The 26,870-nt window shown below is 42.6% G+C and overlaps 1 protein-coding gene across 4 annotated transcripts in view; it reads right to left on the reverse strand.

Annotated features, from left to right (window-relative positions):
• The window catches only part of KMT2A (lysine methyltransferase 2A), a 301,152-nt gene that overhangs the window by 44,934 nt on the left and 229,348 nt on the right, over positions 1–26,870 (reverse strand). For 3 of the 4 annotated variants that reach the window (XM_033917957.1, XM_033917958.1, XM_033917956.1), the window contains exons 29-31: positions 3,966–4,033; positions 3,463–3,636; positions 195–269 (exon numbers count right to left, since the gene is read on the reverse strand). In XM_033917957.1, the coding sequence (XP_033773848.1) occupies positions 195–269; positions 3,463–3,636; positions 3,966–4,033 (317 nt within the window). Of the gene's footprint in view, positions 1–194; positions 270–3,462; positions 3,637–3,965; positions 4,034–26,870 lie in introns of those variants that run through there. The other variant, XR_004536758.1, reaches the window with a different exon arrangement.

Genomic DNA, 26,870 nt, shown 5'->3' on the forward strand with positions numbered 1-26,870 from the left:
ATTTGTGAGAATATTATGCCTGCTTGTCCTCAGAGAATGAACATAGCAGAAAATGACCTTACACATATCAATATGCCATCTCTTCCTCAACCTCATGTTGCTGAATGCAGAATTAAGAAGCATTAAAAAAGACACCATTATGATGTTTGTTCTCTTGCATAGGACATGAAGGGAAGCTGCCTTGAAGATGTTACCTGCAAATGACAGCTGTTTCAGTCGTGCATTGGAACGAGCTTCCTGAACCTTATCTGTCAAAGACTTCCATGCATCTGGAAGACACAAAAAAAACATTAACAATTTTGTTTCCTAAATATTCAGGTAGGGCAAACATTCAAATCATCTCATTCACTAACTAGACCAGAAAATAAACCATAGAAACTTATCATAAGCAAAAATAAGTATAGAGGCTTTCCATAGGTCAGCTCAGCTGCCCAATCTCCATTCAAATCATGACTGGAAGGAAGTGAAACTCTAAAGAGAGCAGATGAGGCCAAACATTTATCTTGTATTAATTACTTGTGGTGGAATTCTGCACAATATTTTAAAATTCTGCAAAATTTATTTGTAGTGTTTTGTGTAAAATTCTCCTATCTCGAGGCCTTAAATTCCTGCCTTTCCTCTCTCAGGTTCCAGCCTCCTCAGTTCCCTCTCTCACTCCAACTGCAGTTTTATCTCCTTCTAAATCTCACCCCTCTCTCACTTGAATCATGAATCTCCTCCTTTATCCCCATAGTCTGGTATCTCTCTCTCCCCACTGGCCCAAAATCTCTTCCTCCCTTCTCATCTCCTTTCTGGTCGTGGTCACTCTCTCTTCCTCTCTCTACCATTCTTCCACTCCTACTTGTGGGTTTAGATTCCATGTCTCCTCACCCCACCCACCACCTCTCTCACTTGCACCCTGAATCCCTTCCCCATGGTCTAGCATCTCTCTCCTTATCTCTACGATCAAGCATCCTCCCCCCCCCCCTTACTGACCTGGGTTTCCTTCTCATCTCCTTTCCCTTCTACGTACAGATCCAGGATCCATATCCCCTTCCCTCTCCTCCTCTCCTGCAGGTCTAGCATCCATGTCACCTCTCCCCCTTGCAGTCCTGGGCCCATGTCACTTCCTCTCTCCCCCACAGGCCTAGCATCCATGTTCCCTCCTCCCCCCTCAAATTGTGGTCTAGAATAGAAGTCCCCATTCCCTCCCCCTCATGAGTCTTGCCTCTCTCCGACCCCCTTCCATGGGCCTCCTAAAACAGCAGTAGTGGCAGCAGGCAGCCAGCAGAAGCAGTGCTATGAGCAGGTTGCTTGCGATTGGCCCTGCCAGAGCCTTCCCTCTGCCATGTCATCCATCTACAGGAGGTGATGTGGCAGAGGGAAGGCCCTGGTGGGGACGCACACAAGCAGCCTATTCCCAGCGCTGCCTCTGCCGGCCAGCTGCCGCCACTGCTGCTTTTTTGGGAGGCCACAGATATGTCTGATTTCATGGAAGGGAGGTTGGTCGGAGGGAGAGAGGCAGACCCTTGTGGGAGGAGAGGATGCTGTCAGAGGCAGAACAGAAGGTTTATGTAGAATTCTGCACAGCTAGTGCAGAATTCTGCATGGATGTGGAATTATGTGCAAATTCTGTGCTGGGCAGAATTCCGCCAGCAGTAAGTAATACAAAGGCAGCAAGTGTTGATAAGTCCTGGAACATAAGTCTTCAGAGATTAGATGAGAATGACAAGAACTGGAGCACAGAATTCACAGACACTACAAAATGTCTACTCAATACGCCTTGAGCCTACTTCTGAATACCAAGAGGCTATTCTACCTAACATCTCCTGCAGATAAAACAGGCACAGCAAGGTATTTTACTGTTTGTAATTTGTACATGTATTGTTGTAATGATGATTATGTATGTATCTATTGCTTTGGGAAAAGCGAGATACAAATAAATAAACCATTGCAGTATATCATAGAAACATGATGGCAGATAAAGGCCAAATAGCCCATCCAGTTTGTCCATCTGCAGTAACCATTATCTCTTCCTCTCTCTCTAAGAGATCCCACATGACTATCCCAGAATTTCTTAAATTCAGACCCAGTCTCTGTCTCCACCACCACTTCCGGGAGTCTGTTCCACACATATACCACCCTTTCTGTTAAAAAAGTATTTCCCTAGATTACTCCTGAGCCTATCACCTCTTAACTTCATCCTATGTCCTCTCTTTCCAGAGCTTCCTTTCAAATGAAAGAGACTCGACTCATGTACATTTATATCATGTAGGTATTTAAATGTCTATCAGATCTCCCTTTTCCCGCCTTTCCTTCAGTATACAGATTGAGATATTTAACTCTGTCCCTATATGCCTTATGACGAATACCATGCACCATTTTAGTAGCCTTCCTCTGGACCGACTCCATCCTTTTTATATCTTTTTGAAGGTGCAGCATCCAGAATTGTACACAATATTCTAAATGAGGCCTCACTAAAGTCTTATACAGGGGCATCAATACCTCCTTTTTCCTACTGGCCATACCTCTCCCTATGCACCCTTCTAGCTTTCATCGTCACCTTTTCAACCTGTTTTGTCACCTTAAGATCATCATATACAATTACACCCAAGTCCAGCACACAAGTTCTTCACCCCTTAAACTGTACCGTTCTCTCAGGTTTTTGCAGCCCAAATTTCTTAGCTTTAAATTTTAACTGCCAAATTTCAGACCATTCTTCAAGCTTCACCAGGTCTTTCTTCATGTTGTTCACACCATCCTGGGTGCCTACTCTATTGCAGATATTGGTATCATCCGCAAAGAGGCAAATCTTACCCAACAGCCCTTCAGCAATATCGTTTATAAAAATGTTAAAAAGAACAGGCCCCAAGAACAGAACCTTGAGGCACACTACTGGTAACATCCCTTTCCTCAGAGCAATCTCCATTGATCACTACCCTCTGTCACCTTCCACTCAACCAGTTTTTGACCCAACCCGTCACTTTGGGACCTATTCCAAGGGCACTCAGTTTATTTATTAGACATCTGTGTGGAACACTGTAAATGTCTAGCATGAAATAGGTCTCAATATCTGACCCTCAATATCCTCTTTTCTCTCTCCTTATACATCTCCCAGAGAACTCTGTTTCTCAGATAAGCTGCTCTTAGCTGTACACTTCTCCTCCACTGCCAATTCCAGACTTTGTTCCTTTCATCTAGCTGCCTGGAATAAATTACCTGAGTTTGTTCGCTAAGCCCCTTCCCTTGTTCAAAAGCAGACTGAAAACCTACCTTTTTTCAATCCATAACCCTACTCCCCACTGCCCACCATCCTGTAAGCCGATTAACCATTCTAACTGTACCCATGACATCCTGTTTGTCTGTCTTGTCTGTTTAGACTGTAAACTCTTTCAAGCAGGAACTGTCTTCTTTGTGACTATGTATATCTGGTAGCATTATAGAAATAATAATAGCAGCAGCAGTAGTAGTAGTAGGTCTCACCCTCAATGCTTTCTGAGCAAATCTGGAAGCCATCATCACTGGAAATCTCAAAGACTAGCCCTTTCTTTGGTTTCTTCTCACACAGATTTTCCTTCCTTTTCTGTTCCTGCTGCAGCCAGAACATGAGTGGGGAGCTGAAGGTCTGTTCCTGTTCAGCCTCTGATGCTTTAGGCTCTAAGTAGGTAGAGAGTGGAGGAAAAAATGGTATCCAGATTAAGTGACCATTGTTGGTAGGTTCAACACAATATTACATACCTCCTGCTTTATCAGAAGCATGACCAAGTTAAAAAGAACATCGATGCACAGCCCATGGGCATCTTTCAAACAGGTTCAGAAAACAAACACCTAAGGATTTGAAATGGTAGATGGGGTAGCTCTGAAAGCTTCAATGAGGAGCATTTAATATGGAAAGGCCAATATTCAGTACTACATAGAAGTAATGTGGTAGCTTCAACTGATATATAGGGGCCCTTAGCAATACATGTCATAACAGAGTGACCTACCTATGTTCTCTTGCTCATTTGTGTTAGCTATTTTCTGAATGGATTGAGACTCCACGATTCCATTTTGCCTGAAAAAATGAAGCCCAGAAAAATCAAATTCTAAACAAGATGTTGCTGTAGGTACCCATGCAGACTGTTCAGTGTTACCAAATATCTGACCTAAAAAGAGAGACCCCCTCAGTTAAGTTGTAAGGGACTGGACTAGATTTACCACTCCTGAGGTTAGTTAGTTGGTAGTTTTGAAGGTATCAGATTAAGGTCGCTGGAAGTACCACAGTAGAACATTCAAATAGAAATGTAGTGTGAAGAGCTGTGGAAGCAGAGATTAAAATCGCTCCAAGTCCTGTGGTAATTGTCAGTGCCAGCAGCATCTAAATCAATGTATCATGGTGAAATGTGGTCTTAGCTGTTAATTTCTTTTCCCTGAGTCCTACCAGACTACATCAAAACCAATGGGGTATACCCACCAACCAGCAGATGGGAGATGGAGCCAAAAGTCAGCTCTACTCTGTGCAGGCACAACTGCTTAGTATTCTTGTATCAAAACAATGTTTACCAACAAAATACCAATTCCCTGAAATACAGGCAGTACTATGGTACATAACTAAAGGGATGTTTCAAAACTCCTGCTATTGAGGATAGGATTCTGAAAGCCCTGCCTTGAATACTGCTACACTTAAGTTGCCTCTTTTTTGGCACCCATATCCAAGTCATGGCTCTACAAATGAGATCCAGTGAAACTGCATAAGTTTTGGTCCAAAAAGCCACCATATACCTCTAATTACATAAATGAGCCCTTAACTCCTTTGGCAGCACTTGATTTTGAAGTAGTTAAGCTGATATAACAGCCCCTTTAACCCATCAAGCAATGGTGGCCTTAGGAGGCTGCCAGATTTCTTAACACCTGCAGTAACAAAAAAGATGATCAATCTTCTGCACTTGTTTGTGACATCTAAGTAGCTTAGAACTACTATATGCACATTCAGAATTCTCAATTTGTTAAATTCAGGTCCATAATTTTCTTTATTAAAAGAGAGAAGCTCCAAAAATGGATTTGCATTATAAACCAAGACTATCTTTGGCAAAGAGGAAGGAATTGTATGAAGGGAAACCACCCACTTTCACAAAACAGAGGAAGTGATCTCTGCAGGATGAAGTCTTTAAATTCTGCTTTGCCAAAGTAATGGTGAACATTACTGCCTTCAACATCAAATCCTTTCATCACTCTTTGCAGAAGCTCAAACGACACTCTTTAGAGACAGAAACACAAGACAAGAGGTCTTAAATTATTCACAATTCCAAGAAAAACATCCAGATGGGAGACTAAGGATGACTTCTCTACTCACTTCTGAGTGAAGCATGCTAAGGTTGCCACCTGCACCTTTTAAGGAACTGACCACCAAGCCTTTCTTATGGTCATTTTACAAGAAGGAAAAATTTGCAAAAAGGATGCTCAAAATGGAGAAACACCATTTTGAGACCACCAAGACTCAAAAACTCTCCAAACTCTAGTTATGGTGATCTTTTTCAAGCCTGGTGCAGAGTGATAAAGACATCTTCCTCATGACCTTTGCATCTCAGATGGGTCCTCTCAAGGGATATGCTGTAAGACAGATCCTCTATCATTAATGGTCCCTGGAATAAGAGACCCCTCTTACTTGGACAGTTGAGAGTGGGCTAAAATTGAGATGTAGCAGATTGGCATACCAGGGTTTTCTTGGTCAGTTCAATGCCACTAAGATTACTAGGTTAGAATGCCGATACATTCTTTACAAGACTCAACCAATCTAAGCAAAGGGAGAAAAACATAAAACAGCCCTTCCTGATGCCACTTTTGAATCAAAGCCTTAATACCTGTTGACCTTGATCTTGTCTTTGACTGAAAAATACTGGAACTTTCTTACTGCATCTGATAGCTATCAGACCCATTGAAAGAAGACATCATTGATCCATTATGAGAGCAAGGCTCTGACAATTGCCATTCCGCTGGACCCAAAGAATAGATGCTGATAATCTACTTGGATATTTTGAACTCCTATTATATGAGCTACCAAGAGAACTACCAGAAAACTCACTGTCTACTGAAGAAGATTGCCTCCTGAGAAGCCACTGAAGGAGACTGGGACTGGTTTTCCTAAGTGTTGAACTAAGTTTTCTCTTTAATAAAATGCTGAATTATGTTTAGCTGCAGACCTAACTTATCTCATGTTCTAGCCTGCCTGCATTGGGTGTTAGCTTGGGCATTCTAGCTTCTTATGGCTATCTCAGCATAAACGACATGTAAACTAAACTAAACTAACCTTGGGTTTGTATACCGCACCATCTCCATAGTTGTGGAGCTCGGTACGGTTTACAGGAATTGTAATGAGAGAGGAACTCCAAGGAAGGGCTAGAAGAGATCAGAGGAGAGAAGAATGTTAGAGGGCTGGGAAGTCAGAAGAGGGGGGAGTGTTAGGTTTTAGAGAAAAGCCAGGTTTTCAGATGTTTACGGAAGGGTTGGAGAGCACTCAGGTTTCGAAGAGGGGAGGTAAGGTTGTTCCAGAGCTCGATGAATCTGAAGGGGAGGGAAGTCCCCAGTTTTCCTGGGTGGGAAATGCCTTTTAATGAGGGGAAGGATAATTTCGATTTTTGGGTAGGTCTGGTGGAATTAAGATTTGACATGTAACAGAAAGACTGCAGGGCTTAGATAAGTGACCTGCTAGTGTGAGCTTAGGACCAATGATTGTTAAGAAAAGTAACATGTGAAAAGTTTTTTCTAGAATTCAGTTGTATAGCCAGAAGAATGTATAAATATTTCTGTAACTTCCTGGTTTCGGGACTTCTGAAGCCAGCTTGGGGCTCAGGGTCTGCATATGCTGAATAAACATCTGTGCTTCTTCAAGTCTCTAAGTTTTGTGGCTGTCCAAAATGACCTTTCAGCCACTGCACCCCTTGTTGATGTAGGCTACAGCCATGGTGTCTTTGGAGCAAACCAACTTACCCTGCCCTTTCATGGCTCCTGAAGGTGATGAAGCCCTTCGAATGACCTTCATCTCCAAATAATTGATCGAGCAAGATACTTCTCTATTGTTGCACTAGCAATGAGCTTTCCAAATGAAGAGGTTGGCATCATTCATCAAAATCACCCATTTGGGCAGCTCCAAATTCTTGCTTTTCAAAATATTTCTAGATGAGGAATCATCAAGCCAGACTAACTCCAGCTTCTGGGATCCAAGGCAGGCAAACCTCATAATTGTTGGGTCGTCAACCAATGGCTAGAACTGACCACTGGAGCAGATGCTTATGAACTTACACTGGAGGAATCACATCTATCATTGCTGCAATGGAGTCCAGAACCTTCATGTAGTCCCATGAAGAGCTTTCTGAGAGTGCAAGAGACAGATCTGATTCTGAAGATTTCATATTCTTTGTAAAGTAAGGAAAACCCTCCCTTGAAGCATATCAAACCTAGCACTCAAATTCCAAATTCTGAGCTGGAGAAAGATAGCTTTTCTGAGATTTTACCACTCAAACACTGCAAGAGCTGAATTACCCCAGATATGACCCTGATGCTCTTGTTCTCTGATCAGGCTCAAGAGCTAATTGTCAAGGTATGGGCGAACTAAAATTCATTTCTGATGAAGTTTTGCTACATCTATGACCATGACCTTGGAAAAGGTTCTTGGAATTGTGGACAGTCCTAAAACCAGCTTTTTAATTTGAAGATGATGACTCAGAATTGCAAACCTGAGAAACCTAGACTGGGATATGAAGGCATGCATCTTAGATCTAGGGAAGTGAGAAACTCTCTCTGACGAAACCTAATTGCAAATTTTCCATGAGAAAATGTGAAACCATGAGGGATATATTAACTCTTAAAATCAAAGATGAGGCAAGAAAATCTGAGGGCAACAAAATAGATTGAATACTGAGCCAGATCTTACTGGTTTCTGGGAACAGGCACTACCAACCCCAAATCTAACAAACTGCTGTTATCTCTGTGGAAGCAAAAAGGTAATGCTTAAAACAAGTCTGCAATTTAACAGGAAAATTCAAGCTTGCATCCAAATCTCACCATGTCCAGCACCCACTCTTCATAAAAGTTGCCTAGACAACTTGCCAATTTAAGTGATGTAGGAGCAGACTCACCATGCTTCATTGAGAAGTCCCAGTATTGCTGGCTCCTTTAGGACCTGGACCTATGGCTCTTCTATTCAAATGAAATGAAGAATAAGAGTCAAATCTACTCATCTGCTAATGTCTAGTGTCCTGAAACCTTGTTCGAGAACTACTCCTCTAGGTCTTTTGTGAGCTTTGAGATTCTCCCCAAAGAGAAGCATTCACCTTCAGGAGACTATTCTGAGATGAGTCTTCAGATCCATATTTACAGACTAATTTTGAAGCTAAAGCAAGCATCTTCTCAAGACTGAGATTGTCACAGATCTAGTCTAAACCTAAAAAGAGATTATGTCCTCATCTTGATAATATCTTTACCAATAGATAGGTGTGTCATTCTAGACAAGCGGGTTATCTCTCCATGGCCGCAGGCCATCTGCAGAAGGAATCAACTCCGGATTTTTTCTGTGCCCTTCCTACTTCACTGTGAGCTCTACTGCTACCTGCAGTTAGTACCCATGCATGCTAGAGTTTCAACCGATTATGTGAAGTAAGGACAAAGAAGGGACACCCCAATAATACAACTGTTCTGCTTTAACATAAATAATGTAACATGTAATGAACTGGAAACAGCCAACAAAAGTGTCAAAGGAGCTTGAGAAATACCCCTTTAGATGCTAAAACATATCAGACAATATCCTTCAGGGCCCAAAGGGCTGACTGGCATCCAAGATACTTGGAAAAGCATATACAGAATGAAAATATAGGCAGGCACAGGAAGGGAGACACATCTATCTACTGGAAAAGATATTATCAAGATAAGGACATAATCTCTTTTTCCAGTGCAATAGATATCATTCTAGACCAGCAGGTTGTACAAAATCAGTCCAAGAGAACTAGGGCAGGCTGATTGTGCCAGCCCATAACACAGAGGAAGCAAAGGCAGAGTCCTCTCGTGCTGCAATGTCCACCCTGTAAAGCCTTGCAAACGTGTGTAGCGTGGACCAAGTCGCCACTGTATAAATCTCCTCTGGAGAGACTACAATAGTTGACGCCCATGACGAAGCTACACTTCTAGTCAAATGCACCTTAACAGAAACAGGGGACTGTGTCCTACAGATAATGTAGGCTGACAAAATGGCTTTTCTGATCCAACTGGTTATCGTGGCCTTGGAAGCAGGTGTGTCTCACATAGACAAATGAATCAGCACAAACAGATCGCTCAGAGAGCTTAAACTCACTGGTGACATCTTGATTGCAAAGAAGCACTCATCTCATGTCCAACTTGAGCAAAATGCGGTCCTGTTTCTTAGAACCTGTAGGTTGGAACACAGGCAAACTGAATTCTTGAGTCACATGAAATGCTGACACCACCTTCGGCAGAAAAGAAGTAATAGTGCGCAGGGAGACTCCAGACTCCACAATTCTGAGGAAAGGCTCTCGACAAGAAAGAGCCTGGAGCTCTAAAAAGTGATGTGCTGATGACATCACTAGCAGAAAACTGTTCTAAGCGTCAAGTCCAAGAGGGATGCTTCTTCCAAAAGCTTGAACTGAGCCTTGGTGAGGCCTCTGAGAAACACGTTGAGGTCCCACAAAGGGAAAGGTGGTTTGATAGGTAGTTGAATTCAAAAAGCACCCTTCAGAAATCTGGTGACATCTGGAACAAGAGAACCCAGTGACTAGAACTCAAAGCAAAGCCAGGGAGACCATTGTCAATGTCCGCTGGAAGAAAGGCCAACATTAGAGAATTTATTTATTCATTCATTTTTCTAGCCTGTCCTCCCAAGGAGCCCAGAATGGGTTACAATAAAATAAAATTAGGTACTGAGAACTTCCCTATCTGTCCCAAAGGCTCACAATCTAGCTAAAGTACCTGAGTAAACAATTAATAAAATAGTAAAGATATAACAAAATTCCAAAACTGTTGAGGGAAGGGTACAATTCAAATATGTATGTGATATGTAAATTGCATAGTTGTATGTGGTATATAAATTTCTAAATAAATAATAAAAATAAATAAATAAATAAAAGAAAAAAAATTATAGTAAATCTAAAAGACTCAAAGTCCCAAAGCAGATGAGTTCTTTAACTACAGGGGAGCATTACATCACACTAGACACTGGCAAGAAGGGCCCTGGACCGAGGCTACCGAAGGCAGCAGATGATCAAGACGACGACTGCAACCTCAGAGCTAATCTTCGCCCGGCACCAAATATCAGCCAGCATATCCTGATTTCCACCGACAGCAGGGTCGATTCGTCAGGATCTCTGGCTATGCGATGTCACCAATCACTGCAGGACCCTCCAACTTCCTGCCAGCCAACTCGCTTCCAGAGGTGCAGTCTCCGAGCTCCCTCCGATGCGCCATCCTCCAGACAAGCCGACTGCAGGGAGCAACATTCCACCTCCACCACACCTCGCCACAGCCCATGGATTTCCTGGGGGTCAAAGAATGACATAGATACAAATTTTTCCCCATCCCCATGGGAACTCATTTTCCTGTTCTGTCCCCACGAGTTCTTTTCCTGTCCCTGCCCCATTCTTGCAAGCTCTGTCTTCATCTGCACAAGCCTCAAACACTTTAAAATCTTAAGTGTTTGAGGCTTCTGCGGTTAAGGTAGAGCTTACAGGAATGGTGCCAGGACAACGAGAAAACTTGAGGAGATGGAACAGAGAAATTCAGTTCCTGCGGGGACCGGGAAATATTTGTCCCCATGTCATTCTCTGGCCAACACTACCAAAACCAAAGCTGAGAATGGCTCCACACATTCTTGTGCGCACCAATGTTGGAAAGTCCTCCACGCCCTTGTGTAGGTAGACTGTAGTTGCCTTCTTAGACCTGAGAAGGGTGGCAAGATTCACGGCTGAATATCCTTTGTGCTTTAACGCTTTGCATTTAAGAGCAATGTTGTAAGAGCAATATGATCCACATCTGCCATGCATACCGGACCCTGAGAAAACGGATCTGGATGCACCTGCAACCTGAGCTTGTGGCCTTTGTGAAGATGCAGCAGATCTGTGGGCCATGGCCTAAAAGGCCAATCTGGAGCCACTAGAATGACTCTTCCTTGATGAACCGCAATTTGTCGAATGACTCAGACTATCATGAGCCAGGGAGGAAAGGCATACAACAGAAGGTCTTGTGGCCATGTTTGGACTAGAGCATATAGACCTTCGTTTCTGGGCTTGAACTTTCAACTGAAGAAAGTCTGCCTTCTTATTTCTCGCCGTCGCTATGAGGTTGAAATGGGGACAACACTAGTGTAGTTTAATGGTCTGAAAGCTGTCCGAGACATTACATTACATTGGTGTCTTCTATCGCACCAATACCTTTCAGTTCTAGGCAGTTTACAACAAGAAATTAGCCTGGGCATTCCCAGGGAGATAGCAAGGTTGATAGCTATAGTTTATGTTGGGATCTGGAAAGGGTCGATACGGTTTGGTAATATCATTTGACAAATTTCGCCCGGATCCAAAGTCTTTTTGTTGAGAAAGTCTGCTTAAAGTCTGCAACATGCTCTGCTGAAAACATCTGAAGATGACACACCGCCCAGTGGAGGAGTAGGCGGGCTTCCAGACCTAGATACACTCTTGAAGTGTCCAAGTTGAATGCCATTTGCCACTGTTGTGGCACTGTCGGAGAAGACTGACTGCTTGACCTTGTAGAGCAGAGCTGCCCAATTCCAGTCCTCGAGATTTACTAGCAGGCCAGGTTTTCAGGATATCCACAATGAACATACATGAGAGAGATTTGCATACCAAGGCAGTGCAGGTAAATCTCTCTCATGCATATTCATTGTGGATATCCTAAAAACCTGGCCTGCCAGTAGATCTCGAGGACCAGAATTGGACAGCTCTGTTCTAGAGTTTTCTGCAACCGCAGTAGAGCCAAATGAATGACCTGAAGTTTCAGGCTGTGAGGGCGTCCAAAGCCCGAATCGGTTGGTGGTTGCAATGGGCTCTCCAGTTCTAGAGACTGGCATCTGTCATTACCATTCGCAAAGGCAGGCTCCTGGAGAAAGACTGAGGTGGGTCAAGCCTCCAGTGTCCAAGATAGACCTGTCTGTAACGTGTGTCTCTGGAGACCAGTGTTAAGAGCATGTTAGAGAGGATGCATGCGAGCTCTTGCCTAAGGCATCACATCTATTGTGGTAGCCATGGATCCCAGGAGATAGTCCCATGTTGACAAAGCAGACCTATGCAGGAGACAAGGCATCTGAGAGCACAACTTCCATCTGTGTGCATCTGGAAGATAGATTTGGCTGCCACCCATGTCGAACAAGGCTCCCAGGCACTCCAGGGATTGATTCAGCGTCAAATTGCTCTTTCGGTAATTTACAATCCAGTCCAGATCCTCCAGGACTCGGATCACCTGATCCACTATGTGTCGCCACTTGGAGAACAAGGGGGCTCTGATCAGCCAGTCGACCAGATAGGGATGCACTTGTAGACCCCTCTTGTGCAAATAAGCTGCTATCACAAGCCGTCATTTAGATGAAAGACAAAGAATTGTTGTCAGGCCAAATGGCAGAGCTGAAAATTGATAATGATTTTCCAGAACATGAAACTTGAGAAACCTGAGGCTTAGGAAAAAAACACTGGAAGCACAATCGATTTGAGATGAAATTCAGTGACAACCTTTGGTAAGAACTTCGGATGGGTTTGAAATACAACTTTGTCATGGTAGAACACTGTAAATGGTGGATCCGCCACTAGTGCTTGAAGTTCACTAACTCTTCTAGCAGAAATGAAAGAGATGAGGAAAACAACTTTCCAGGTTATGTACTTGAGATGTTGACAATGGTTTAAATGGAGGCTTCATCATCTTAGCAAGAACCACATTGAGATCCCATGCCACTGGAGGTGGTTTAACATTGAAAAGTCCTTTCATGAGTATGGAAACCAAAGGGTGAGCAGTGAGAGGTTTACCATCAACTGGTTGATGAAAAGCAGTGATAGCACCGAGATGAACTCTGATAGATGTAGATTTGAGACCAGAGTCAGATAAATGAAGAAGATAATCCAAAACTAGTGAAACTACAATGGATTTCGGATCATGATGATGTAGAAGACACCAGGCAGAAAAGTGTGTTCACTTTTGTTGATAACATTGTTGTGTGGCTGGTTTTCTGGAAGCTTCTAATATTAATCAAACAGGCTGAGAGAGACAGAGATCAGCAGAAGTCAGCCCAAGAGATACCAAGCTGTCAGCTGCAGAGACTGCAGGTTGGAGTGTAGAAGAGATCCTTGATTCTGTGTGAGAAGTGATGGAAAAATTGATAGAGGTATTGGCTCCTTGATACCGAGTTGAAGTAGAAGGGAGAACCAAGGCTGCCTGGGCCACCGAGGAGCTATGAGAATCATGGTGGCTGATTGCTGTTTGACATTGACAAGCGTCTATTGAATGAGAGATATGGGAGGAAACTTATAGAGAAACTTTTGCATCCAGTCAAGAAGAAATGCATCCACCTCCAGGTGATGGGGAGAATTCAGCCTGGAGCAAAATTGGGGCAACTTGTTGTTATGAGGAGATGCAAACAAATTCACCTGAGGGGTGCCCCATTGAGTAAAGATGGGATGGAGAGCTGCAGAATTGAGCGTCCATTCGTGAGGTTGAAGAATTCTGCTGAGCTTGTCTGCCAAGAAATTCTATTCCTCCTGAATGTAGACTGCTTTGAGAAAGATGTTGCGAGCAGTCGCCCAAAGCCAAATCTTTTGAGCCTCCTGACAAAGAAGGAGGGATCTTGCGCCTCCTTGCTTAGCAAGAGGACTTTGTTGTCTATGAGATGCTGAAAAGCTTTGAGAGCATAATAAATCACTCTGAGTTCTAGAAGACTGATATGGTGGACCAATGACCTTGAGTCTGAAGACCATCCAGATGTACTCCCCCACGCATTAGTTGACGCATCTGTGATCCAAACTTTTTTGATGAGAAGGCTTGTGAAATAGAAGACCTCTGGAGAGATTGGAAGATATCATCCATCACTGAAGCAAACGTCGAAGAGATGAGGTCACAGAAATATGTTGCGAGAGGATCGGTCTGAGACCACTGCGAGGCCAGAGCCCATTGAGGTGTCCTGAGATGGAGCTTTGCCAGGGAAGTCATGTGAACTGTAGAGGCAATATGGCCTAGAAGAACCACCATTTGCCTGGCTACGAGTGACTGGAGCTGGTCCACTTAATGACAAATTTGGAGTAAAGTGTCCTTGACGATCCTGCGGAAGGAACACCCTCATTTGAGTGGTGTTGAGAAGAGCCCCAATGAACTGAAGCCTTTGAGACGGATGAAGCTGTGACTTGGGGAAGTTAATCTCGAATCCCAAGATGGTGCGATTCGTTGCTAGAACAACATCGTGACAGGAAGGGTCTTTTATGAGCCAGTTGTCCAGGTAAGGAAAGACTTGAAGACCCTGAGACCTCAAGGCCGCTGCCACCACCACCAGGTATTTCGTGAAGACTAGGTGAAGATGCTAGGCTGAACGGTAGAACCTTGTATTGGTAGTAATTCTGTGCCACTTGAAATCTGCAATATTTCCTGGAAGATGGGTGAATCGAGATATGAGTGTAAACTTCCTTGAGATCTAGAGAGCATAGCCAATCATTGTAAGCCAAGAGGGGATATACAGTGACCAGAGATAGCATACGAAACTTCTCTTTGACCAGAAACTTGTTGAGTGCTTTGAGGTCTAAAATTGGTCCAGAAAATAGTGGAAGTAAAACCCCTGGTTCTGTTGATTTACAGGAACTTCTTCAATGGGTTGAGTAGAAGAAGGGAATGGACTTCCTGAAGAAGAGAGGACTGATGAGGGTTGGAAGCAGACTCTCTTGGAGGATGATCCGGAGGGATGGTGATGAAATGAAGAGAGTAACCCTCCTGAATGATTTGCCGGTATAGGTCTGGATGACCTCTACTCAGGTGTTGCCGAGCATCACCTTATGTCGCTCCCTGTGAGCAAGTTTTGCCAGATGTCAAGGGGGTGGTCATAGTACTCTTCATTCCTCCCATAGGAGTTATCAGGGATACACAGGTTTTTCCTCCCAGAGACATTCCCGTCAGCCGGCCAGACACAGACTATGACTTCTGCCCCCATGGATTGTCGTCTATGCGGTCAGGGGCAGGAAAGGCAGCCTGCACCATTCCAGATGCATACAATCTGCGCTTGAAACCTGTGACAAGGTCACTGGCAAGCAGACTCCCAGGGAAAGGGACCCAGAGTCTAGAAATGGTGGCACACAGCAGTTGCTTCCACAGAACCACCAGAGTTTCTCTGTGAAGTTGGACTGCGTCCTCTCCTCTGACAGGGGACCTCTGGGAGAGGGTCTCAAGGCACTAAAGCCATCGAGAAAATGAACTTTTAAGTGAAAAATAAGAAAAAGAAGCAGAGCAACTGCAAAAGACTTCTGCATGGATTGCTTTCAGAAAGTGTAACTGGATATGTTTGCTAGTTCTCAGGATAAGGAGTGGAGTTTGTGATCAGAAACGTTTGTGGATTTCTGCAGCTCTAGCGTATGGAATCTGGAAGGGACATAACAGAAGGCCAGAGTACTGCTACAATAGTATAGGACATTTCACTAGTGTAAATTATTTTCAAGTCCAGGTCTTAGCAAAAGCAACAAATACAGACTTACTGCCCTGAACAGGCTGCTCTCAGCCTTAAATCCCAACAAGATGTACAGCACAAAGGAAGGGAAATATTTTATAAGTGACCTCCTTTCTTGTTTTCAAAAAGTTTATGTCAGAGAGGGGAGGGAGAAGGAAAGAAAAATGAAGTCTAAACCAAAAGTTTTTGCAGGAACAAAACCCTCAGATTCCTCTGGGGTAATTTATTTTTGAAACTGAAAATGACCCTAAAATCCTTCCTAACCTACCCGCTCTACTGTAAACCAGTTCTCCAACTGGGCCAGGAGCAGAACAGTCCAGAAGTACTGTACAGTTTGACCATCAATCATTTACTGGTGATAGAGCAATACTGAGCAGTGGTGTCTACATGGAGCCCTATTTTGATTAGCTCATGGAACTAACTTTTGATTGGCTCTGTCTCTCATCTGCTGGTTGGTGGTTATTACCTGTTATTTATAGACTGGCCTGGTAGGGACAATAAGGATATTTCTATTTGAATTTCATATGGTGCTGTTTTATAGTGTACTGTACTGATATTGTATCATACTATTGTTATTACTATAATTTGCCTAATTCAAATTTGATCTTATTGTTCTGCGTATTACAGTAACAGAAATAAAACCCTCCAATACAGAATTGTATACAAAACTTTCACAAAAATCAAAATGTTTTTAGATAAATTATTGTGTTGTGCTTATATCATACAGTGGCACCAGCTCGTGGTCAACTGTTTCAGTTTAATGACTGCACAAAAAAAAATCTGAAACCTAGTCTTATAATATACACTTTTACTAACATTAGTTTTAAAAGCAAGTTTTTTTCCCTTTGGTCTCCCTGAAACAGCTAAAGCAAAACAATCCATGTTGGGGACCAACAAAAAAGAAAAAAAAAGGATAAAAGTCTCAAAAAAATTCTTTAGGGACTATAGGTTAGATTCACTAGACCTACTGATCCTGTAACGACGATTGCAAAACCAGTTTTACGATCATTCCCCGACCCCAACTTGATTCACTAAACTGCTGCCCGATCAATTTCCTAGCTGATCCTATCCAACCCATGCAAATTAGTAAAACCCCATACCAAATAGCCAAGCAATTGATTCACTAACAATTGCTTGGCTATTTTGAATGATGCACCCCTCCTGCTCCCAACTTAGAGGTACCAGGGGTGTGTGGGGTGTACCGGGGGGGGGGGGGGGCGGGTTGGTTCGGAGGGGTTAGGCGGGGGTAGGGGTGCCGATGGCAGGAGGGAGTGGGCATCCCTCCTGCCTTTTTCTTCGGGTAGGGCAGTGGGGTTGCGTTTGTGTATGGGGGGGCTTTTTTTCCCCATTAAAAAAAAAAAATTGGCCAGATATTTTACGTGTGTAATACATGCAAAATATCTAGCCCATTTAAAAAAAAGAAAAAAAAAAAAATGAAAAAAGCCGCTGACAGCAGTGACAGGAGGCTGCTTCTCCGGTCACTACTGTCAGGACTGCCCCAACTCATTCGCTCACTGAGCGATTGAGTCGGGGAGTTTGCATGCACCTCTGTGCAAATCATTTGCATGCAAAAAAAGTAGTGTATCAATCACTGTTTCAAAATCGGCCAGTAATCGGTCAACAGCGATTGAATCGCTACCTTTAGTGAATCTGGGCCCGTGCTCTCTTAGGCTGGCGTCACAATTATTATAGTTGGCCCAGATATGGAGAGACATAGACAACTACACTTCTCCCTCCGTGCTCGCGGTTTCAGCACTCGTGGTTTCGCTTATTCGTGATTTTTCACATGATGACTCCCCCAAAAAATTACATCATGAGTAAAGTACTGTACCAATAAAAAGTTTGGCGCTTACCAGCTTTCACCCTGAAAATCGCTGCTTCCCAGCTTTCACAATCACCACTTCCCAGTGTGCACAGAGAAAAACACTGCTTCCCAGCTTTCACAATCACTGCTATTATTTGCGATTTTAATATAATAAGGGATGGCTGTTACAAAAAACCTCGCGAAAAACATATAAAAAGTTATTTGCGGTTTTTCCGTATTCGCGGTCATGTTCCGCCCCTAACCACTGTGAATATGGAGGGAGAAGTGTACAACAATCATTTTTCAGGGGCTGTTCTTTATTCACTTTCACCACAAAGATAAGTAAGTACTTTCATCTGTTTTTTTATGATTAAACTGAAAAAGTTGGCTACCATTACCTAATTATTGGGTATGATATGAGCACAACAAAATAATTTCTGTGAAAACCTTTTCAAGATTTTTTTTGGAAGGTGTGTATGCAAATCTATATTGGAGGTTTTTTCTATTGTATTATGTTCCCTTCTCTCCTTTATCTGTGTATTACCATGACATCTGGTAATTTTGTTATGAATTACAGTTACTACATTGTAAGCTGTCTAGATTAAGCTATAACTGCTGACAAAAACACAAAGGCTAGGTAGGACCAGCAAAACAGTTATAACTGAAGATGAGCAGACTCAAAATTGATGTTTATTACAAAGTTAAAATATGACATTGCCACATTTCATCCTCAGGTTGTATCAAGGGTAACTATTAAGTAACTATCAATTCAAACTCTTCTTACTGATCTACAAATGCACTCATTCAGCTGCCCCTCACTATCTCTCTTCGCTTACCTCCCCCTGTGTTCCCTCCCATGAGCTCCGATCAGCTAGTAAGTCCCTCCTATCTGTGCCCTTCTCTTCAACTGAAAACTTAAGACTCCATCCCTTCTATTTTGCTGCGCCTTATGCTTGGAACAAGCTGCCCGAATCCCTATGGCAGGCTCAGTCTCTGGCAGTGTTCAAGCCCCAGTTAAAAGCCCACTTCTTCAAGAGTGCTTTCGATTCCTAATTCCTCTTACCTTGGGTTCTGCATCCACAACCCATCTGTCATGTCTGTCTGGCCATGTTAGATTGTAAGCTCTTCTGAGCAGGGACAGTATATAAATGTCAAAATTTACAGTGTTGTGCCTGCCTTTCAGCGCTATATAAGTGATAAGCAGTAGTAGTAACTATAAGAATTAATATAATAATAAAGTTACTTACCTATAGGTGTTCTCCAGGGACAGCAGGATACATATTCTTACAACTAATCTCAACTGAGTGACAGCATCCAATGAAGCACACATGGGAACACCCATAAGAAATGCCTCTGCTGGGTCCATCGTGCCCAGCAGTCCACTCACGCTGTGGCCCAACAGGTCCAGGACCTGTGCAGTAATCTTCTATCTATACCCCTCTATCCCCTTTTCCAGTAGGAATTTGTCTAATCCTTTCTTGAACCCCAGTACCGTACTCTGCCCAATTACGTCCTCTGGAAGCACATTCCAGATGTCCACCACACGTTGGGTAAAGAAGAACTTCCTAGTATTTGTTTTGAATCTGTCTCCTATCAACTTTTCCGAGTGCCTTCTTGTTCTTTTATTATTCGAAAGTTTGAAGAATCTGTCCCTCTCTACTCTCTCTATGCCCTTCATGATCTTATAAGTCTCTATCATATCCCCTCTAAGTCTCCTCTTCTCCAGGAAAAAGAGACCCAGCTTCTCCAATCTCTCAGCATGACAGGTTTTCCATACCTTTTATCAGACGTGTCGCTCTCCTCTGAACCCTCTCGACTAACGCCATATCCTTCTTAAGGTACGGCGACCAATATTGGACGCAGTACTCCAAATGCGGGCGCACCATTGCCCGATACAACGGCAGGATAACCTCTTTCGTTCTGGCTGTAATACCCTTTTTGATTATACCAAGCATTCTATTCGCTCTCTTAGTGGCCGCTGCACACTGTGCCGTCGGCTTCATTGTCATGTCCACCAATACCCCCAAGTCCCTTTCCTGGGTACTCTTATTCAATAATATCCCCTCCCATTGTATAGTTGTACCTCGAGTTTCTGCTCCCCACATGTAATACCTTACATTTCTCAACGTTGAACTTCATCTGCCATCTCGTCGCCCAATCTTCTAGTTTGTTCAAGTCCCTTTGCAATTCTTCGCATTCCTCTGTAGTCCGAGCTCCATTAAATAGTTTAGTGTCGTCCGCAAATTTTATTATCTCGCACTTCGTCCCTGTTTCTAGATCATTTATGAAGATATTAAATAGCAGCGGCCCGAGCACCAAGCCCTACGGGACACTACTCGTGACCCTCCTCCAGTCGGAGTAGTGGCCCTTCACTCCCACCCTTTGTTTTCTACCCTCCAACCAGTTTCCGATCCATCTATGTACGTCTCCTTCCACCCCACACCTTGTAAACTGTTTCAGTGGAATTTGGTTGCTTTGATACTAACTGAAAATGGAGCTATTCTCTACTGGTGAAGGGGAGGAGTTGAGAGATTTAAATGACACCCTTCTGCAAAGTTCACGACTATAGGAGGACAACAATTTTAGTACAGAATCTTATGTCTTTGCAACAGAACTTAGAATATATGCATGAGACCACTCTATTGTTGAAAAACTTGGTTAAAGTAAATCAGCTAGGGCCTAGAACTGACGTGATTATCACCAGAAACATGACCTTCCAGGTCAGGTATTTCAGGTGACAAAAGGAACTTTCAGTAGCTCAAAAGGAACTTTCATCAGCTGGGATCTCATAACATTGTAGGGAGCTTTATGGGAGGCTTCAATAGAAGCAAGCCCTACATAAAGAGAACTAAAGGTTGAGCAGAGATGGGTTTACCTGCTATGTGATAACCACCAATTGCATTGAGATGAACCCTAATAGAATTGGTCTTGAGTCCTGACTGACAAGTTAAGAAGGTAATCAAACAATTTTTGTATAGGACAGGAACAAAGATCTAGGCAGGGCCTTGCCTCAAACCAGATAGTAATGTTCTTCCATTTAAATTCATATGACCTTCTAGTGGAATCTCTTCTGGAAGCTAATAGAACCTGAGACACATCCTCTGGTAGGTTGTGGAAATCTACCACTACCCTCTCAATATCCAAGCCATGAAGGCTAGAGAATGGGAGCTGAGATGCATTAGGGATTCCCTGTCCTAAGTGTAAAGGGCTATCTTCTTCCATTTAAATTCATATAACCTTCTAGTGGAATATCTTCTGGAAGCTAACAGAACCCAAGACACACCCTCTGGTAGGTCGTGGAAATCCACCACTACCCTCTCAATATCCAAGCCATGAAGGCTAGAGAATGGGGGCCTGAGAAGCATTAGCGATTCCTTGTCCTAAGTGTAGAGGGTTAAAAAGCTTCAGAAGAAGTGTAGAGAGAAGCTTCAGAAGACGTGGGAACCACCTCTGCTTCAGCAAATAAGGTGCAATCAGAAGCATGATTCACTGGTCTCGCTTGAGTTTCTGAAGTTTTCATTTAGCGAAGGTTTAGGAACCCCACCCCATTACAGAGGGCCCTCCTCCAAATCAATGATCTGATTTGCTAATGAATCTCTGAAAGCCTTTAGAACACTCCATAATGCTCTTAGCTACAGAAAATTCATCTGTTGAAGACTTTCCTGAGTAGCTCATAGATCCTGAGTATGAAACCCATCTACATGACCTCCCCATCCAAACTGGATGCATCCGTCATAATTTTTCAACCTGTGGAATTTAGAAGGGTATTCTCTAGGGAGCAGTAACGCAAATCACATCATTAAAGTTCCGTTTGGCCTACAAACATTAGGAAAACATGGCCTACGAACATTAGGAAAACAAAGTCCATTAAGCTTTCCTCAAATTGAAGTGTGCGATAGGAGTTACATTACAAGTTGCATTTATCACCCGCCTTTACAAAAAAACTAACAACAACCAAACAACCCAGTTCTGGGAGGTTCACAATAAGAGAAAAACTGAGCATACTCAGGAACTAAGTAATAAATAATAATGGATTCCAAATATTGGCTGCCTGGAAGGTAAAAGTTGTTGAAAAATTTGGTTTCTTATTTCTGATCCTGGACATACTTGGATACTGTTAAGATAGAAAATTCTTGGAGGAAGAATTGCAATTTTTAGATAAAATTGTGACTAAATGTGTCATACAGTCATGTGAAAAAATTAGGACACCCCATGAAATATTCAGTTCTTTCTTAAGAAATGTTCACATATCAATGTCAAATCTTTTTTTTTCTGGAAAGGAAGATGTAATTGCAGGTAAACAACAAAAATGTTCCTTGATTTACTAATGAAACAAAAGATATCCACAAAAATGTGTATTCTAACTGAGAAATAAATTAGACACTCTACTCCCTAATAGCTAATGTTATCCCCTGAGAGACCCTTCAGCTGCAAGCCCTGAGATGCTGCGCTCAAGGAGGCCAAGATGAGAAAAACAGGCCAAGCACAAAAATGGATTCTTCTAAGGACAAAATGACAGTTCTAAAACTTCTTTTCTGTACATCTCTGCTGACTGAGAACTGCTGAACACTTATGGGGAAACTTTCCAAGAAGGCTGGGGACATTTCTACAGAGAGCTGGGCATCAGATAATGGCTAAGAACAGCACTAAAAAGCAGAAGTTGGCCTGAGTACAAGATGTTCTGCACATACACAAGAGGGAGGGGGCCACGGTGGAAGGGGCAAGTACATGTCCAAAGGGTCTTTGTGGTCAGTCTCGGGGACAAAGCTGTCATGGGCAGATAGGACAGCTGTCTTTCAGCAACACCAAGTCCGGTAACGACCTAACTCAATATGTCACATGGCCAATTAGAAAGCCATGCATGTAACAGTAACCAATCAATTAAAATGCCAAATGTCTCCTACCAATCAAATTAAGTTTAATAAGTTTTTCATACCAAGTTGTAAAAGTATAATATAAGCTGTAAAAGAGAAGTTACGTTAGAGCAGACTCAGAGCTTTCAGACAAGCATGCATCTGAGTGTTCCCTCTACTTGCACCTTTGCTGTATACCATTGTATTGTATAATCTTGTAAGCTGCCTCTGCTTTATTTTACATTAAATTTATATTCTTAAACTACAGCAATAGTGTGTCGGTGAGGTTATTTAAAAACGATGAAAGGGCCAGCAGCCTCCCTTTCACCCCTTTGGCTGAAATAACTGTAGTGAGACACTTCTTGTAGCCATCTACCAGTCTCTGACATCAGTCTGAGGAAAGTTTGGCCCACTCCTCAATGCAGAATTCTTTCAGCTGTGAGATATTTGAGGGGTTTCTTGCATGTACAGCCTGTTTCAAATCACCCCACAGCATCTCAATGGGATTAAAATCAGGGCTTTGACTCGGCCACTCCTGGACTCTCCATTTCTTAGTTTTCAGTCAGTCCTTGGTGGATTTACTGGTATGTTTTGGGTCATTGTTGTGTTGCAGGGTCCAGTTCCGCTTCAGCTTTAATTTTCTTACAGATGATCTCACATGTTCCTCAAGCACCCTCTGATACATGGTAGAATTCATGGTGGATTCTATGATGGTGAGCTGCCCAGTCCTGCTGCAGCAAAGCATCCACAAACCATGACACTTCCACCTCCATGCTTCACAGTTGGTATGAGGTTCTTTTCCTGGAATGCTGTATTTGGTGTACACCAGGGGTGTCTAACCCGTGATCCAGCAAAGAGTTTCATGCAGCCCAGCTTGAAGAGTGATGCTGCCCCCGGGTGTTTACCTTCTGGCCAAAGTCTGTGCTCCCTTCCTCTCGTGTCCCAACAAGTTTGTTTTCCCTCCCTTCTGTGCCTCCCTCCGGCGGGTGTTTACCTTCTGGCCGGCTCCCTTGCTGCTGTCGTTTTTCTGCTCAAAGCTGTGGGCAGCGGCTTCTCACGCAATCTGTAGCTGTGTCAGAAGCGTTCCCTCTGACGTCACGACGTCAGATAGAAGGCTTCTGACACAGTCAGAGCTGGCCAGAAGGTAAACACCCACCGAAGTGAGCCACGTCAGAGGGAATGCTTCCGACACAGCTGCGGATCGCGCGAAGAGCTGCTACCACCGCCCGCAGCTTTGAGCAGAAAAACGACTGCAAGGAGCCGGCCAGAAGGTTAACACCCGCCGGAGGGAGGCACAGAAGGGAGAGAGGGAGAAAGTCATGTTGGAACTCGAGAGGGAGGGAGCACAAACTTTGGACAAATGATAGAAGGAAGGAGGGAGGAGGCATGAATTTGGGACACAGAATGAAGGGAAGGAGGGGAGCATGAGCCATAGGATGGAAGAATGGAGGGAGTGAGGGAGGGAATAGAAAGGGAAAATTGGGTGTCAGAGAGGGAAAAAGAGATGGTGCACATGGGGAGATGAAGAAAGAGGAGAATTGTTGGGTATGGTGGAGGGAGGAGTGAGGTAGAGAGGCATGGGGAAGAGAGAAATGAGAGGGAGTAATTTTGGATGTGGTGGTGGAAGGGAGAAACAAGGAAGTGGTGGGAAGAATACTAGGATCAGAGTTACATACAAATTCAATTTTAGAATGGTTTAAAAAAAATGGAACCCGTTCTTAAACCGGGGACTGCCTGTATGGTGCATGTGTGGCCTGTGATGTGGGCCTGAGTGTGCGGCAATCAAGAATAAGTTTGCATTTAGAAGGCTAATCTTCTTCAAGTGGACCAGTGTCCTGACTTTTAAATATTGCTTTACATTCCTCCATCTGCCTCGTGCTGAATTGGCTGCCAAGATGTGGAAGGGCCGAAAATCTCTCTTTCATCTTAATATTTATTTTTCCAGCATGGCTTCCAAAAACAGAACACAAAAAAAGAAAAATTACAGATGAAGGAAGAGTGTTTCAAGAAAAGTGGACAGATAGATTTTTTTCAGTGAGATTAAATTTTTATTTACAAATTTGTAAATAACAGCAGCTTATGAGATATACAGTAACATGGAGCCATCATCGTGTTGACCCTCAGCATTTTAATGAATATCTCATTGAAAGAAATCTACTCCTCACCTGTAGAACTGCCCCATCACAAATCACAATCAACTGCAGGAGATTTTATTATTATAAATGACTTTTTTGCCCTTTATTGGGTGTTAGGTTCACCAAGGCTCTCCAAACTCAGCTCTCACACCCTCTTCAAATCTTAATAAATCATGAGTGAGCTAGGGAGGGCCATGGAAGTGACTGTATCTGATTTTTGGAACCTCTGCTACGTGCAATTAATATGCGACAAGTGAGAACCCACTCAACACAGCAGTGTAATTAAAAACTTCCCAGTTCAAGGAAAGCCAATATCAGCAAGTAAATTTTCTGGCATTGGAGCTAAGATGTACAGATGAAAAGAAACAGGAAGATGGGTGGTTGATTTTCCACATTTTGGATGGCTGCAGACTGAGAAAGAAAGGTAATTTTTAATAACATGAAATTGCCAATTGGCTTGCACCTCAGTTATGTATGTTATATCCAAGTTTCCAAGTTTAATATGTATTTGATTGATCGCTTTATCAATTTCAAAGCGATTAACACATGATTAAAATTACAATATATAAAAGTTGCAATATATTAAAAACATAAACTAATTACAAGACAAATTGGAAACATTAGGATAAGTAGGGGGATAAATTACAATATATTTGAGCAGAGTGGGAAACAAATTGAGGAAAACACATATGGGTGGGATAAGAGAGAAGAAGATTGAAAAAATATTCTAGCAATAAAAAATGAATTGATTTCGAAACTTGTAAAAATATAGAAGAAGAAGCCGAATAAAATTAAATAATAAAAGCGTCGTTAAATAAAAAAGTTTTAAGATTACTTTTGAATTTGTCCAAATTAGATTCTTCACGTAAGTGGATGGGGAGAGAATTCCAGGTTTGGGGCGCTGTAACTGAAAAGATATATTGTCGACGCGTATTGATTATTTTTAATGAGGGAATTGTTAATAAGCGCTGTTTCTCTGATCTTAAAGTTCTGTTAGAAGAATAAGGAATTAGTAATTTATAAATGAAAGCCGGAGATTTAAATAGGAGGGATTTAAATGTAAGTAAGCAAAGCTTATAGATTATTCTGTGGGCCACAGGGAGCCAATGGGCCTCCTTAAGGAGAGGAGGAGTAATATGATCAAACTTTTTAGCTTTTTAAAGGAGACATTACTTAAAAAATAAAAAGTAAAAAAATATTAAAAACAATTTTATATGGACACTGTGGAGAAGAACCCAAAAAAGCAGTAATACTTACCCTGACTGAGCGATCCTCTACGTGCACTGCTGACAGCTGCTTCAGCATCTCCACTCTGATGAGGCTTGCCTTTGAAAAGGCTCACCACAGATGTTATAGAAGTGAATAGGAAAACCAGGCTTACGCTGTCAGTGGCTACGTGGAGGATCACTCAGTCAGGGTATTACTCCTTTTTTGGGTTCCTCTCCAGTGTCCCTTTAATGAAGGTTTATTATTAGATACTTACATCTTCTATATTAGTGATTGCAAATTTAGGACCTGCTCGACCCTTTTTTTACTCATCAGCTAGTGTTAGTGTGGCCCCAGACAAATTTTTTTTTTTTTTTACCAATGCAGCCCAGGGAAGCCAAAAGGTTTTGACACTCCTGGTGTACGCCAAACATGTCCTTTTTTTCTGGTGTCCAAATAATTCAGTTTTTGCCACATATTTTTGCCAACAAATTTAAAGGGTTTCCATCAAGACCATATCAAAGCTTCTACCAGCTAACGAAGAGAACACTCTCTCTCTCACCATGCAGTGTTATCTAGGACTCATTCAACCAGATTTCAGCACTCTAGATATCTGTCAGTTGGTGATGACCTGTGTTAGGCGATTGATTTTCAAAATTCTTCAATCAAGCCAATTTTGTCAGCAAATGTTAGATCTCTCCTAGGCATTTTAAATGCACGTGCCACAGGTTGGACACGACAAACCCCACAGTAGCACATGTACATTAATGCAGCTGACCATATATATTAATGAGAAAGTGACATACCGGTGACGCAAGGGAAATGGGATAGGACTTGATATACCATCCTTCTATAGTTACAATTAGAGAAATACATGAAAACAAATTTGTCCTCATCCCCGCAGGAACTCAATTTTCCCATACCATCTCCGCAAGTTTTGTCACTGTCCTTGTCCCTGTCCCTGCCCAGTTTCTGTAAGTTCTGCCTTAACCACATAAGCCTCGAACACTTATGATTTTAAAATGTTTGAGGTTTGTACAGATGAGGACAGAGCTTGCAGGAATGGGGCAGGGACATGAAAAGAACTTGCCGGGACAGGAAAATGAGTTCTTGTGGGGAAGTCGAAAAATTTGTCTCTGTTGTCATTCTCTAGTTATAATCAAAGCAGTTTACATATTACGTATATACAGGTAAATACTTATTTTGCACCT

Source organism: Geotrypetes seraphini, chromosome 13, assembly GCF_902459505.1.
Source record: "Geotrypetes seraphini chromosome 13, aGeoSer1.1, whole genome shotgun sequence".
NCBI lineage: Eukaryota > Metazoa > Chordata > Amphibia > Gymnophiona > Dermophiidae > Geotrypetes > Geotrypetes seraphini.